This window comes from Nelumbo lutea, chromosome 3 (assembly GCF_056320005.1).
Source record: "Nelumbo lutea isolate HS-2025 chromosome 3, American lotus-T2T, whole genome shotgun sequence".
Classification (NCBI taxonomy): domain Eukaryota; kingdom Viridiplantae; phylum Streptophyta; class Magnoliopsida; order Proteales; family Nelumbonaceae; genus Nelumbo; species Nelumbo lutea.
In genome coordinates this window covers 91731354-91747509 of record NC_142686.1, presented here as the reverse complement: position 1 = coordinate 91747509, position 16156 = coordinate 91731354, and the positions used below count along the sequence as shown (strand labels likewise).

Sequence of the window (16156 nt, the reverse complement as noted above, 5' to 3'; positions counted from 1 at the left end):
TAACTAAGATCCAATTAGCTTAACACATTATCAACCCATTGTTGGACCCCATTTATCCAATAAAACTTGTCTTGGCATATGAGTCCAACTGTAAGAAGCAGTTCGGGCCATATAGCAGTCCATGCTGAAATTGGCTTATCTTACTTTAATCTAAATCTAACTTGGTTTCACAAGTGTGGGCCAAATTAGTGCATGCAATGGCCGATCAAATCACTAGCCTAGTAACAAAAATGATCACTCAATCAGTGATCTAAGGGGATGTTAACAGTTCCCAAAGAACCCTAGGTTTAGTCCATGAAAGGTGGACTAAAACTAGGTCAAATTGGCATAGGATTTGTTGCCCAAAACATGCATCAATTCAAAAGAACTATGGCCTGAAAATTTCTACAGGAATCCATCGATCTTGTTCTCCATCATCCTCTGCAATCTCCAACTTGTTCTCCAATGTAAACAAACTTAGAAAACCCTAATTTATAATGCTTAAAATAGGAAAAAACACAATACATCTTGCCTAGAAAAAATAAGAAAAAATAATAAATTACAAACCATAAATATAAAAAACCCATGTGTGCATTAAACTTGCCACCAATAAAGAATTCAATTTCTATCACACTTTCAACCCAAGAATTCAAAAATTCACCATAGAATCATTCCAAATAATATTAAAAATGTAAAGATTAAATTTCAGATCATTGGCCCCAAACTGGGAACCGAATTCTCAGTTCATATGTCAACTAGGTCAAATCAACTAGACTAGTTCATGCCGATTTGATATTTCTATCAAATCTGATTTGGTTCAATCCAAGAACTGAACCTAGTGCTCTAATACCATTGTTGCAAGGGTTAGAAATCAGGTTTCACATGGACAAACTAGGTTTAGTAGCTACCCAAATTATTAAAAATTTTCTAACCAACCTCGGAACCGATTTCCTAGTGATTTTGGAATCTGAAATTTCGGGATCGATCTTGCACAGAACTAGACTAAATTTGAAACCCAAATTAAAACTGATCATACCTGATACAGAAACCATAGTGTTCAGCACCCATAGTGGTAGTTTAAGCCAAATATCAGTCCAAAAATTGGCCTCTAACTAAAAATGTCAGAGTGTGTGCGTAAAACCGATTCAACAACACTGTTTCAGCAAAACTAGTTCTCAACTTGCTTGAATCGATGTAGGTATATGAACTTGATATCCTCTTATGTTTTTCTTGCAAAACACAATAGAGAACTGATGGAAATCAGCCCCAATCATAGCTGGGTCAAATTTAGGTTTCTCAGAGGCAAGGGGGAGGAGAAAAGAAGAGAGTAAGAGAGTGGAGCTCCCCTCTTAGTCTCTTATATAGAACACTCTCCTAATCTTATTAGGAGCTAATCCAAATCAAAATTGGATTAGGACTTTATCTTTAATTGATAAGCATTATTTTCTTAAGAGAATGGGTGCTCTATACACATATTTATACCATTTTCAACCTAAATCACATGACAACTTAAGCCCATATTATTTAATGGTTCACGTCTCAAAGTGTTGAATGGACACTTTGGGCCTAGATATTGTATAGAGTGGGATCCAAAAGTTCTCACACAAGTCCATAAGGGTTCAACCCCACTTGTGGAAGAGATTAGGTGAAATTCACTGTCAGGGATAGTGAACCCCTAACCCAATCAATTTAGGCTCAGTTTGGGCCCAACATTTACACATAAATGATCATTGAATTCAACCACCCTATGAAGGCCCAAGGATAATGGACTTAAGTAAAACAAAACCCATCAAGTAATCAGCCCTGTAGTGGTCTCTTACATCCAAGCACTCGGTCCATAATCATCAAAACACTACTCATAAGGAATGACCTATTCTCTGACTACAAAATGCAGTGTCACATTCTTTTCTCGAATGGACCACATGATTAAAATCTTTTGCAAATATTTTTCATAAAATAGTAATATAGCATATAAATACTTTTTGCAAATCAGATTTCAAATACAATTGAAATCCACTACCGGTAGTTTAGGTTTCCATTAGAGAGAACGTAAACCTTGATATTCACTTTGTCTGATAAAGGGGCTGATCCTACCACTGGTTGGTAGGATATTCACTTTCCCAAACTACCTCAACATATCCAAGTATTTGACCCTTGATGGATCTCACTAGTTGGTATATCAAAGACAACTAAGTCTAGAACCCAGTGTAGTATCATAATAAAGTTTGGGGTTAAGTGCAAATTTTCAGTTTTTCCCATCTATCTACAAGGTCTAGGGTATAACTGGATATTGTCCAAGTTTAGCGTTTCTTTTAAACACCCACTAACTATGCTTGGGATCTAACCCTAGCAGTTGAGACAAGCTGCTCCACCAGTTTAGCGGTACACCATTGTTAATCTTATCAAGGTAAACTCCCCAAGTTTACCCAATGGTTGAGAACATTCTAAACTAACATGAGTCTCATATGTGTCCAGTTTAATGAGTAATTCACAGAAACACACCAATAAGAACATGAAACAATGATGTACATTATTCATTTATTGATAAATATTTGTGTACATCAATCAATTGGAGCTAAGGTCATATGTTGTCTAACAAATAATAAGAATATAAAATATAAATAATTTAAAAAGTAATTAAATAATATTATAAATAACAAATTTTTAAATATTTTAAATATAAAAAAATTAATAACTAAATCACATTTTAAACATTATTTAAAAACAAAATATAGATTAAATAATAAAATTATGTAATAACTTTGAAAAAGTTTATCAAAAACACAAAATTAATTATAATAAATTTAATAATATTCAATGATAAGAATATAAAATATAAATAGTTTTAAAAATTTAAATATTATTGAAATATTAAAAAATAGATTAAATAACTTAGAGGTATTGAAGCTTTTTATTAGTTAGTTATTGCATTTTTGTTATAAATTTATTTTTAATAATTGTATATTTTCACTATAAATTTCCAATAATTATTGGAGATTAAGCTATTATTATTTGTTAGAGATTAGACTATTAATTTAGCTAAAATTAGGAATATTCACTAGGTAGTTCAGTTCAGTTAGGTTGTAGATTGTTTTGCCAACCAAACTGATTTGGTCGGGTTGGGGAATTGGTCACTTAAAACTGATCGACCATTAGAAAAAGTCGGCCAACTTGAGTTGTATCGGTCAATGTTTTAAAAACTAGCTCGGAGATTGACTGGCTTTTGCATCCGAGTCATGATCACCAGTTCAACCATCCAAGTCGAATGTGTTAGGTTGTTCAACGTCAACACTCTATATATTAAAATAAGTATATATTTAAATATAAATTTGTATATGTATATATGCATTATTTTATATTTTATTTACTTTTCTTAATTCAATTTTTATTTTTTTATTTATAAAATTCATTAAAAAGGAAAAAAAGGGTTTTTTCACAAAGATAACAAGGCAAGGCGCCCATGCTACACTGGGATGCATAGACCTCGAAAAAATACCCAAAATCACCTTAATCAGACATTAGAGTGCAAAGTTATGGCATCTTAAAGTTTACACATACATTAAATATGCAACATGCAACCTGGTACCAAGTTGAATGAGTCAACGGTTGAACCATCCAAATTGGGTGATTTTAAACTGAATGACAGGTTTCAATAATACCGGACCCAAAATCAAAGCCGGGTGCCGATTCAAATGATTCAATTGAACTGACCATCAAAATGGATAGATCAGTTAATCTGGCCCATCCAAATGACTTACCATATCAATCCAAAAGTCAACGTATAATGAATGAAGTTATCAAGATAATTTAATTTCCTTAGTGATTCAACGTATAATGAATGAAGTTATCAAGATAATTTAATTTCCTTAGTGATTCGACGTATAATGTTGATGCTAGTAGTTTACTTTTTAGATTTTCTTCTTATTATTGTTTTGGAGGCGGTGAAGAACCAATTCCGAGTCGTTGAGAAAACTGAAAACCAATACAAAGCAAGCAAATTAATTTTAAGCATGAACCATTTGAGAAGAATAAGATTTGTCTTTTGTCGTAATATTTATTTAAAATAATGAAAAAAAACCAAATTAGCTAGAGTAGCTCAGTTGGTTAGAGCGTGTGGCTGTTAACCACAAGGACAAAGGTTCAAGCCCTTCTTTTATAAACAATCCACTGTTCTGAAAACCTGATCGGCCGGTTGAACCGGTTGGACCGTGACCCAGCCCCTAGCCGGTCCAGATATACCCCAAAATCAGTACGGTATGTCAAAAAAAAAAAAAAATTGGGAATTACCGGTCAGCCAGCCAGTTGAACCGGCAAGCTGCAAAAGCGGCCCCGGTTTTGTATAACCGGCCTTTTTTTTTCATTTTCAGATTTAGTACAAAAAGACAAAAAGTGTTAAATTGGGCCAAACAGGCCCTTAGGTCCAAATCCATTCGAATCCCAAATCGACCATTGATCTCTGATTCTTTAAAACGGCAAAACCTAACGTAATACCACCTGACCTAACCCTCACCAGCGCCTCCAGATCCGTCGACGCCATTACCGTCGCCACCAATAGGTTCTCCTCTCTCTCTCCTTCTTTTTCTTCCACTGAATTCTTTTAGTTACACCTAAATTTAAAAATTTTAAAGTTTATTTTTTAATTATTGAACTTGATTATTTGATTAGTCATGAAATTCCAACTTGATTTTTGCTTCGTTTGGAATTTGATCATTCCTTCAAGCTTTCACTTCAATCCACCGAATGGAGTCTCCAAATAGTTGCTCAGTCTTGCAGCTTACCTAATTGTTTAAGCCCTTCCAAATAGTTGAAAATTGAAATTGAATTTAGAATTGTGATTTGTGATACTGACTTACTGAGTATTTGAGTCTTGAATTTTATTGGATTGTTGATGTATTTGTTTTCGTTGTGGGACATATTGTCTTAAACTCTGAAAATTTGAAGTGTTATTGACTTATTTCTATCTTGGATTAATTTTCCTTCATATTCAGTAATTTTTTTGATTTTTGATTTATTATATTATATTTATTACATCAGCATGGTTCAACTTCCGTTGGACCTCTTACCTGTGAAGCTCTGCCTTTGTCGGGTCGATGTCTGATCAAGTTCTCAGAACATTGAAACAATCAATCAACTGCCATAATCATAGTGGTAACTGATTAGCTAGTTTTATCAAAATTGAGGGGGGTTCTGACTTGTCAAACCTTTTTGTATCATGTCTTTTTGGCATCATAGATTTTCTTTATGGGTTATTTGAACTTTTATCGGCATTTGGGTTTACATTTGATTGGTGGATCTAAAATACAAAATTCAGATCTGAAAATGGGTTTACACTTTTATCGGCATTTGGGTTTAAACTTTTTAGACCTCTAAAGTCTGAAAATATTGCTTTTCAAATGCCACTTACATTTGGGTTTAAGCCTGATTAACAGATCTAAAACCCAAAGTCAGATCTCAATTGGTATGAGCCGGACCAGGTACTTGTGCTGTCAGACACGTTTTAAACCTTGGTGAAAGACAAAAATATCCTCATACAATTTTCAAATGACTCGTAATGCCCTTCATATAAGTCAAAAATCAGGTCATTCAACTCCTCAATTGGAACAAGAAAGGAGCTCCACCACCGTCAAGCTCTTTACTGCATATGATTTTCTTAACTTTGTGCACTTTCAATTCTTCAATTCGGTTTCATAATTTTCCTCATTTCTGACATTTTTCGTTCCTTTAGTTCCGATTTTCAAAATCGAGGGCATCAAACCTATTGACAATCTCTACAGCCATGAATATCTTTTGACTTGTAGGTGACATGACGCATTTGATTAGTATCCTGGTGCTGCTTCTCAAAATCTACGCTACCAAACTGTGTTAAGGTGATGCAAATTTCCCCACTTGGACTAGAAATTAGGGTCCTTGGCTTAGTATTTTCCAGGGTTTTTGTTAAAATCTTGTTGTTGCAATTAGGGATTTTGCTTAAGACGTAGGTGCAGGTATATAGTGCTCACTCAATCCCTCAAAGCACATTAAACACTGTATTGATACCACATGGACACTTGCAATCAGCCTACAGTTAACTTTCCCTCTACGATGAACCCGCAATACATTACAGGCCTGCGATGAACCTACAACGCACATCGCAGGAACCGCAATAAACTCGCAGTTCATCGCATGCTCTCAATGAGCCCACTCGTAGCTCGAACCAAGGCAAACCTAGTTTGAACTTGGGTTTGAGGTTTGCATACACGTAGACCTACAATAAACCCTCGGCCACTACAGTGTCATGGCTCGCCAAGAAGTTGCATCTAGACGCCACCTACGCATGCAATGTTGAGTGGACGAACATGGTGAGGCGCCACGTAAGACTAACAAGACGTCACCCGCCAGGCGGTGACGTCACTAGTGCCATGTCAATTAAGGCACGCAAGAGGTAACAGAACATGCGAATTATGAGGGTTCCTGAGTGAAAGGAAAGCCAATCCTTGGAAAGATCCCCATGAGACACATGGTGAAACCCTAGTGGTGCACTTAATGATTGACAACAAGCCCAATATTCCATTTCCTAATAGGAGACGAGCACCCTTATCTCCTTCCTTTTAGGATCTCAGGATCTCCCCCATAAATAGAAATCCTCATCATATTGAAATTCATTTGGCAATTGAGCACCCTTACCATTGACTCCCAACTCTATCACCCAATCCTCATCCACTCCCGCTCCAACTGTTGGTCTTTCTCTGTCTTTCAAAGAGACCGCTCCCCAACCTAGTCTTTACCCTACCTACAACAGGAGCTATACACATTGGTGTTCCTGGCTTAGTGCTTGGATCTCTTCACCCACTTCATGCTAAGTCCAGGGTAAGAAGAATGGAAGTGACGGTAATTTAGAATCGACTTGGTTTTACTATTTGGTCTTTTCGATTTGGGTTTAACGGATTGTATTTTGTTGTGTTGTCTCTCCTTGGTAAAAAAGGATTGATGAACAATGGTGATGGGATTCCACAATTCTTTTAGTCTTGGTTGTTGATAATTATTAATTTATTAATTTTAATTATTTTAATAGTTTTTAAGATATTAATTTTCTAATTATTAAATATTATTTCATGGATTCATGGAATTTATTTGAATTTTCAATATTATTTTATTTTTTAATTTTAATAATAATTTTTTTTATAATTTTAATGTTTTAATTTTTAATATATTTTTATCAATTAATTTTTATTTTAATTAATTATTAATTATTATTAATTATTTGTATTGTTCAATATTTTTTTTGAATTTAATAAATTCTTTTTATGAAATAGTGCAAATTGAACTCAAAATTACCAATTAATCTATATTAGGGTAAAGTATTAATATCGGGGAATTTCAGATGTTGAATGATTGATCCAACACAAACAACCTTAATTATTCAAAACCTCAAAAAAAGTATAAATGCTGCTTTTGAGATTTCAAACACAAATAGTATTTTTTTAATTTTTCAGATTTCAAATTTATCAAACGCCATTTCTTGTCTTAATCGAATGAGATGCATTTAGAATGATAAAATGATGTTCATTCCCTCATTAATATCATCTATTCAATAACAACAACAACAACAATAAATAATAGCATTTTGTTTACATAAATAATAACATTTATTAATACTATTTAATAAATAAATAATAATAATAATTCAAATAATATTATAAAATATTATTTAATAATAGAAATAAATCAATGTTGTAAATATTTATCATTAATTAATAAATATTATTATTAATTTATTTAAATAAACTATAATATTAGTAATAATATTCTTCTTATTATTTAATACTAATAAATATATTACTATGAAATAATTATCATAATAAAATAATAAATGATATCATTTTAATTTAAACAAATACTAATATTTAGTAATATGTTTATTAATAATATTAAAGCATTTTTATTTATAATTTTTCAATAATATAAATAAATTATTATTATTAAGAAAGTAATAAATAATTATTTATTTTAATAAATCATAATATTTGTTTATTAATAGAATAATATTTTTATTTAATATTCTTTTTATTATTTATAAAAGTATCAAACAATGTAAAATAATAAACTTCACAATTTCAGATATTGAAGAATTCTCAAACTCAAATGATCTTTATCTTTTCAAAAATCTCCCAAAAAATAGAAGATCATTTCTACTTCTCAAATTTCACATTTGATGTTGGCGCACATGGCAGGCTCAAGATCGCACCACGTAGCACGAGCCAAATCACATCCTGGCTGTCTGCTGCTAACTAACTCTTGGCGAGTTCAAGTATAAATAAGTGGCGTCACTATGAGGTAATCCATCTTGGCATTTATTTCTCTAAGCTCTCTAGCTCTCTGGTGACCTCATCTGAGCTATTTGTACCCAGGCCTCATCTGACCCCTTTGTTACGCCCTTGCTAACTTGACTATCAGAATCTCCACCCCTGGGATAACAACTTTGACATGCTCCATGATCCTCAAGTCAGACCTTGCAACCATCAGACACATCGGCCCTCGGTTGACGGAAGCATAATTACATTGTTGCCCTCAGCCCATCCTTGGCAGCAACAACACCCAATAATAACTTATAACATTTTAGCTTTTAAGAAATTTTTTTTGGTAAACATCTTTTAAGACATCAAATTTTAGATTTATCAACTCCACCTTACTTTCTACATGACATCTAATCAAAAAGCTCTCGAGCCACTAGGGGTGTAAACGGAGCAAATTCGAATCGAATCATGCTTGGTTCGAATTCGAAACCGATTAAATAGATGGATATTTGAATTCGATTAGATATCCAACGGTTTCTTAAAGCAAGACATCGAATTCGAATTTGCCTAAATAATCGGATATTCAAATTCGATTTGAACTCAAAATACATTTTTAACACCAACCTCTTTCACTAGGGGAAGAAGAAGAAACCTGGTTTGAAGTTTTTTTTTTTTTTTTCATTCCCTGTTGATCTAATATTCAAAAAACAAATTAATTTTTTCTTTTGAATCATAGTCATCTATTTGATATCGCTGCAACAAGTGTCGCCATTAGTGTGGTCTGCAACAAAGAGATTGTCCACCATGTTCATGTGCTCTGCAACATCAAGAGGGAAAGAGAGCAAGAGATAGGGAGAGAGGAAGAGAGAGAAAACGACTAAGGAAAAAAGAATAAAAAACACCTGTATGTAAAAAAAAAAAAGGAATGAAGAAAACAAAGATTAAAGTTAAAACTTTCAAGTTGTAGACCAAAACAAGAGAAGTTGTGAAGAAGAAATGTTGCAAGAGTAAGAACGGAAGAAGAAGAAAGATGAATAATACATGCCTTTTGATAAAAAATATTAAAATATTACTTTGATTGCTCCAAAAATCATGACATCTTATCTCTTCAATTTTTTATTATTAAAATATAACAAGTATTAAAATATTACTTTATTTGACCGAAAAATAATCATAGTTCATTCAATTCTTTATTATTAAAATAATATTATAAAAGAAAATTTCAAAAGTCATCCTTCATTGTACTCCAATAAAATAATATATTAATATATTTATTTAATATGAATATAATTGCATCACTAATATCGATATATATGTATAATATATATTATCGAATCGAATATTTATCGAATATATATGAATATATAGTATCGATACATACGTATAGTATGAATATTTATCAAATCGAATAAACTCCTACTTGAATTCGATTCAATTAATTAATCGGTAAAAACACTTCATTGGAATTCGACTTGATTATGTAAATCTCAAATTCGAATTCAAATTTTCAAATGCCGTTTACACCCCTACGAGCCACATCAATATCTCTAGAATTCGAGTACCCAGAAACCAATGTGGTCGAAGATAATTCAGCTATGCTAAACACATTGCAAACCAACCCACATTTTATAGCAATGAGATCCTAGTGCTGAGCGTACGAAGAATAGGGTGTTTGATCTGGTCGAAGAGAATTTCAGCGTAATTGAGGTTGTTAGATTCAGCAAGGTTTTAAAAATTGACCCGGAAATGGAATCATTCTGATTACCGGTTTCTGGGTCAGCGGTTCAATCGTCTGGGTCAAACGGTTCGAACGGTTTAAACATCTTATCCATTAGATTGAAATATTAGGGTAAGATGCATACTATATAAGAGAAAATAAGAGTTAAAACTTGAAAGAAAACTATCGGCTAAACTGAAAGAGTTTAGAAGAAGAAGAAAAAGAAGAAGAAGAAGAAGAAGAAGAGCACTTGCAGGCTTGCAGCGGCAATGACAATGGCGACGATGACGACGACAGCAATGGCGAACTACAACGGCAACAATGGTGGCGTTCTCAGTCTCAGATCTCACTCTCTCTCTCACCTTCTCGCTCGAGAAAGATATATATGAGATTTCTCGGTCTTGGATTTGAGATTTCTCAATCTCAGAGGTTTCTCACATCTGAGATCTGAGTAGCAAATCATTCTTCGGGTCGAATTGTTTACCGGTCAAATCATTTGGGTCAACAGTTCATTGACTAATTCAACAGTTTTTGACCAAATGCCGGGTTTGAGGTAGAATGGAACCGGTCGTCTGAACGGTTTCCGGTCCAAACGGTCCGATCGTCCAGGTCAACGACGGTTCGAAAGCTACGAGTCTGGTTGTGGTAAAGATGTCTCTGGCGAGACCCGAGGTTAGAATGCGGGTATGGATTTGTTTAAATTCCGACGAACTCATATTTGAATTCGATTCAATTAATTAATCGGTAAAAACACTTCATTGGAATTCGATTTGATTATGTTAATCTCAAATTCGAATTCAAATTTTCAAATGCCGTTGACACCCCTACGAGCCACATCAATATCTCTAGAATTCGAGTACCCAAAAACCAATGTGGTCCAAGATAATTCAGCTATGCTAAACACATTGCAAACCAACCCACATTTTATAGCAATGAGATCCCAGTGCTGAGCGTACGAAGAATAGGTGTTTGATCTGGTCGAAGAGAATTTCAGCGTAATTGAGGTTGCTAGATTCAGCAAGGTTTTAAAAATTGACCCGGAAATGGAACCATTCTGATTACCGGTTTCTGGGTCAGTGGTTCAATCGTCTGGGTCAAACGGTTCGAACGGTTTAAACATCTTATCCATTAGATTGAAATATTAGGGTAAGATGCATACTATATAAGAGAAAATAAGAGTTAAAACTTGAAAGAAAACTATCGGCTAAACTGAAAGAGTTTAGAAGAAGAAGAAGAAGAAGAAGAAGAAGAAGAAGAAGAAGAAGAAGAAGATAAGCACTTGCAGCCTTGCAGCGGCAATGACAATGGCGACGATGACGACGACAGCAATGGCGAACTACAACGGCAACAATGGTGGCGTTCTCAGTCTCAGATCTCACTCTCTCTCTCACCTTCTCGCTCGAGAAAGATATATATGAGATTTCTCGGTCTTGGATCTGAGATTTCTCAATCTCAGAGGTTTCTCACATCTGAGATCTGAGTAGCAAATCATTCTTCGGGTCGAATTGTTTACCGGTCAAATCATTTGGGTCAACAGTTCATTGACTAATTCAACAGTTTTTGACCAAATACCGGGTTTGAGGTAGAATGGAACCGGTCGTCTGAACGGTTTCCGGTCCGAACGGTCCGACCGTCCAGGTCAACGACGGTTCGAAAGCTACGAGTCTGGTTGTGGTAAAGATGTCTCTGGCGAGACCCGAGGTTAGAATGCGGGTATGGATTTGTTTAAATTCCGACGTGTTGGTGAAAGAAAGCATTCAGAGCTTGGGAGAGCTTCGGGTGGTGAAACAGAGCCATCTTTCGTGCAAGATAACCTGAAGAGTGAAGCCATAATCGAAATCAACTACTTTCATTTCATGCATCGCTAGGAGATGGAACCCAGAGAGCAAGCAGTTGAGTATCTGAGTCTGACTGCTCTTCCGTGAATCCGGTTTTGCTCCTCACACCAACCCTCACAGCATTTTCAGCTATGCATTGGTTTGGGAATGAAGTATGTTATCATACATGAGACTAGTTACTCTGTCAAATATTCACCCAATAACTTCTTCCACATGGCATAGAGTTCTCTTCACTCCTTTCTGAAATTTTGAACCGAGGAGGACCGGAATCCCTTCTGCAACTACTCTAATTTTCCATGAATAGCGGATCAAGTAAAATAAGAAATGTTTCCTCGAAAGGCCTTGTTCTTTCCTTGCTAGATTCATGCAAGAACATGAGAGAGTTTAAGCAAATACATGCTCGGATCATCAAAGAAGAAAACCCATCATATGATGTCTCGTTTGCAACTGCAAAGTTGGTCTCTTTTTATGCAGTCTCACCTAATGGAAACATAGACTATGCTAAAACTGTTTTCGACCAGCTGCAAAACCCCACAACCTTTATTTGCAATTCACTCATCAGAGGTCTGTCCTCAAGTAAAAGCCCGCATGAAGCCATAATATTTTATCAGAAAATGCTTAACCAAGGATTCAAACCCAACAATTTCACATTCCCTTTTGTGATTAAGGCGTGCACTGAAATGTCGATGAATCAAAATGGAACATTGATACATACCCATGTCATTAGAAGTGGACTGGAGTCAGATTATTATATTTGCAGCTCCTTGATTCATATGTATGCAAATGGGAAAGACCTAGAAGCTGCGAAGCAGTTGTTTGATAAGTGCTCTGATAGGGATGTAGTTTCCTGGAATTCAATGATTGATGGTTATGCAAAATGCGGGAATATGGAGCTTGCCTTATCAGTATTTGAACGGATGGTATGCAAAGATATAGCTTCTTGGAATACAATGATCAATGGGTTTGCAATTCTGGGGAATATCAAAGAAGCCAGGAGGTTATTTGATGAAATGCCTGAGAAAAATGTGGTTTCTTGGAATTCTATGTTGGCAGGGTACGTCAAATGTGGGGATGTAGAGGGTGCACGACGAATTTTTCATGAGATGCCTCAGAGGGACGTTGTGTCTTGGAATGCGATGTTAGCCTGTTATGCGCAGACTGGGCGATCAAATGAAGCTCTAACCTTATTTGATGAAATGCGAGTGGCAGGTATAAAGCCAACTGAAGCTACAATGGTCAGCCTGTTATCTGCGGCTGCCCATTTGGGTGCCTTGGAGCAAGGAGCCCACCTGCATGCATACATCAATAAGCAAAAGATCAAAATTAACACTATTTTGGGGACTGCTCTGGTAGACATGTATGCAAAATGTGGAAGCATTTCTCATGCCAAGCATATCTTCAATTTGATAGAATTTAAAGATGTTCTCGCTTGGAATACCATTATAGCTGGCATGGCCTTGCATGGCCAATTTTTAGAAGCCTATCAGCTTTTTATAGAGATGCTAGAGGAGGGCGTGAGGCCAGATGACATAACATTTGTAGCAGTACTAACTGCATGTAGTCATGCTGGGATGGTGGAAGAAGGTCAGAACCTCCTTGCTTGCATGAACAACACTTATGGGATTGATCCGAAGGTTGAACATTATGGGTGTGTCATTGATCTCCTTGCTCGGGCCGGGCTTGTAGAGAAGGCCATAGAGTTAATTGAGACCATGCCTATGGAGGCTAATGCTAACGCCTGGGGAGCATTACTCGGAGGTTGCAGGATACATGGGAATGTTGAGGTGGGTGAGAGAGTGGGGAAACGCCTTATCAACCTTCAACCTCACCATAGCGGCCGGTAAGTTGTTCTCTAATAATTTGTGATTTGTTTTCTAAAATCAATTTCTATAACTAAGCAAAAACTTGGATTCTTGGGTTTGCTCCAATGAAATCTTATTGAACAAGATTCTTCATTTTATCTACTTGAAACCATGATTTAGGGGCCATTGCTTGGTGAAATGATAAAATCTTGGCATGACAAGAGGGAATACAATTTTGAGTCTGTGAGAGCAGCCACTTTGAGCAAAAAAAAAGGGTGGGGGGGGCAAAGGTAGGTCTGCATCCAGTCAACCCATCCCAAGGCCCAGATAGCTAGTACCAACATTGGATCATGGGCTTTTTACTTGATACCTTGATTTAATTCTGCTTTAAGCATGATCTAGACTTGGTTGCTATTGCTCGGGAAGTCATAGTTAACTCTTTTATTTTGAATCAAAATATTGCAAGTAAATTATAGTTCATCTAATAATTAGAAGAACAATCTAAGGTCTACATTCTCTGTCACATAGTTGATGAAATGGCTCTACCAGAAAAAAGTTGATGAAATGACATACATGCATTCTAGTTAGATTGACCCTTTTATCGATCTAAACTAGATCTTCTATTTTCTAGGATAAAATATTACCTTAAATATATCCATGTTCAGAGTTTCCCTTGCAGTTAGAAATAAAATTGTTTTTCTGCAAATTATTTTATGGTTCTGATCATTGTATTCTGTCAGGATCTAGCATAGGAGACAATCTCCTATTTTTCAAACAGAACACTGCCCCCTACTATATAGTATATACATTACAGTTATGACTATGTTATTAAAGAAAAGAATATGTTTATGGAAAATACATAATTAAAAAAAGTACATTTATATTGACTTTTCATTTTCCTTTTCAACAGCTATGTACTCCTCTCTAACATATATGCTGCTGCAAAACGATGGGATGATGCAAGAAAGGTGAGAAACCTAATGAAAACCAAAGGAGTTGTTAAATTGCCAGGGGTAAGTATGATAGAGTTGAAGGGAATTGTTCACCAGTTTGTATCTGGTGACCAGTCCCACCCAGAATCAGACCACATTTACAACAAGTTGTCTGAGATATGTACAGTTCTGAAGAATGTAATTGGGTATTCACCAGATACACAGCAGGTCTTGTTTGACATAGAAGAAGAGGAGAAAGAGTATGCAATATCCATTCACAGTGAGAAGCTGGCTATTGCTTTTGGCTTCTTACACTTGGGTCCAAGGGACACCATTAGAGTGGTGAAGAACCTTCGAGTTTGCAGAGATTGTCATAGCCTCACAAAGCAAATTTCAAAGGTTTATAATCGAGAAATAATAGTAAGAGACAGGAATCGCTTCCACATCTTCAGTGATGGCAAGTGTTCTTGTATGGATTACTGGTAGATGCTTGAGTTCTTTGTGTTTGAAGAGAATCCAAGTTTTATTGGAAAAAAGCACTAATAACTGTAGGAAATTGGGAAATGGAGTGTTGCCACAAGGGGGCCTGATGTTTTTCTTTCCTGGCTAAGAGACAGACTGCTGGAATGGTACTTCTGGTAATGATTGAATGTATTCAGATCAATATCCTCCATGATCTCAAAGGATGTTTGTCAGTACCCAGGAGCACCATTCTACAGCAGTCCCTCTGTTAAATACACTTTTTTTCCCCAAAAACTGCAGAAAAAATGGCAATCAAGGTATTCAAGTTTCGTGGGGCTGATCATAATTGCTTTGAAAGGCATTGGGGTTGTTGCAAGCAGAATTTTACAGTGAAAATGGCATAGAAAATTGTATTAACATGATCTAGAGCTATAAAATCTTGTATCTAAAGACAATGCCTACAACAGGGAAATCCTTAAGTTCTACTGTATTCATTTTGTTCAAGAACTCACATCCCAACAATAATGACAACGATTCTGTGGCAGTTTTGATGGATCAACCATTATATTATGGGCTATCTTTTTACATTTTCCTTTATATTTTTTAGCTTATTTTTTTTTTTTTGCTGCTGCTGCTGCTCATACAGAGGTGTTACTTTAATTGTTGTATTCAGTTATACAAGTTAATGTTCAAACAAGTGGTGCTAACATTGGCTCCCACAGTGGACTGCTTTCTTCTTTGTTCTCTTCTTCTCTCTTCTCTTTTCTCTTCTCTTGTTCTTTCCCACTTTCTCTATCTATTTTTCTGGTTTTATTCTTTAGCTTTTGTTGCTGTACAAAACAACTTTGTATCGGAGCAGGATTACCTATTCTTTTACACAAGTGGGAAGCCCAAGCACTATGATTAGCAGTGTTCATGGAGAATTGAAGTGGCTGATTACTTCTGATATTGTTGACTGTGTTTTTAACATCTTTTGAAATCAAATTGATTTGATGCCAAGAAATGGTTCTTAGAGAGTGCTTCCCAAAAATCAAGAAAAATCAAAGTTTTTGAAGATCATATCGGTTCAAGGCTATAGAACAGGCCAGGAATTGCTCGGGTATTAATCAATTAATATTTTCTTGGTCTTGAGATCAACAACTATTTTGCCTTC

General features: G+C 35.4%; 1 protein-coding gene, 1 long non-coding RNA gene and 1 other non-coding gene across 3 annotated transcripts; all 3 read left to right on the top strand.

The window, feature by feature from the left end:
• The first annotated feature begins 4064 nt into the window (after positions 1-4064).
• On the top strand, positions 4065-4141 carry TRNAN-GUU (transfer RNA asparagine (anticodon GUU)). Its single transcript has one exon. It is a non-coding gene; the product is annotated as a tRNA-Asn (tRNA).
• Positions 4142-4475: 334 nt separating this feature from the next.
• On the top strand, positions 4476-8540 carry LOC148866854 (uncharacterized). Its single transcript, XR_016109332.1, has 3 exons — positions 4476-4534; positions 8190-8292; positions 8413-8540. It is a non-coding gene; the product is annotated as an uncharacterized LOC148866854 (long non-coding RNA).
• Positions 8541-11724: 3184 nt separating this feature from the next.
• Positions 11725-15721, top strand: LOC148866853 (pentatricopeptide repeat-containing protein At5g66520-like). Its single transcript, XM_088975454.1, has 2 exons — positions 11725-13647; positions 14520-15721. Exons 1-2 carry the CDS (start codon positions 12104-12106, stop codon positions 15025-15027), a joined length of 2052 nt encoding a protein of 683 aa, XP_088831580.1. The 5' UTR covers positions 11725-12103; the 3' UTR covers positions 15028-15721.
• The last annotated feature ends 435 nt before the right edge of the window (positions 15722-16156 follow it).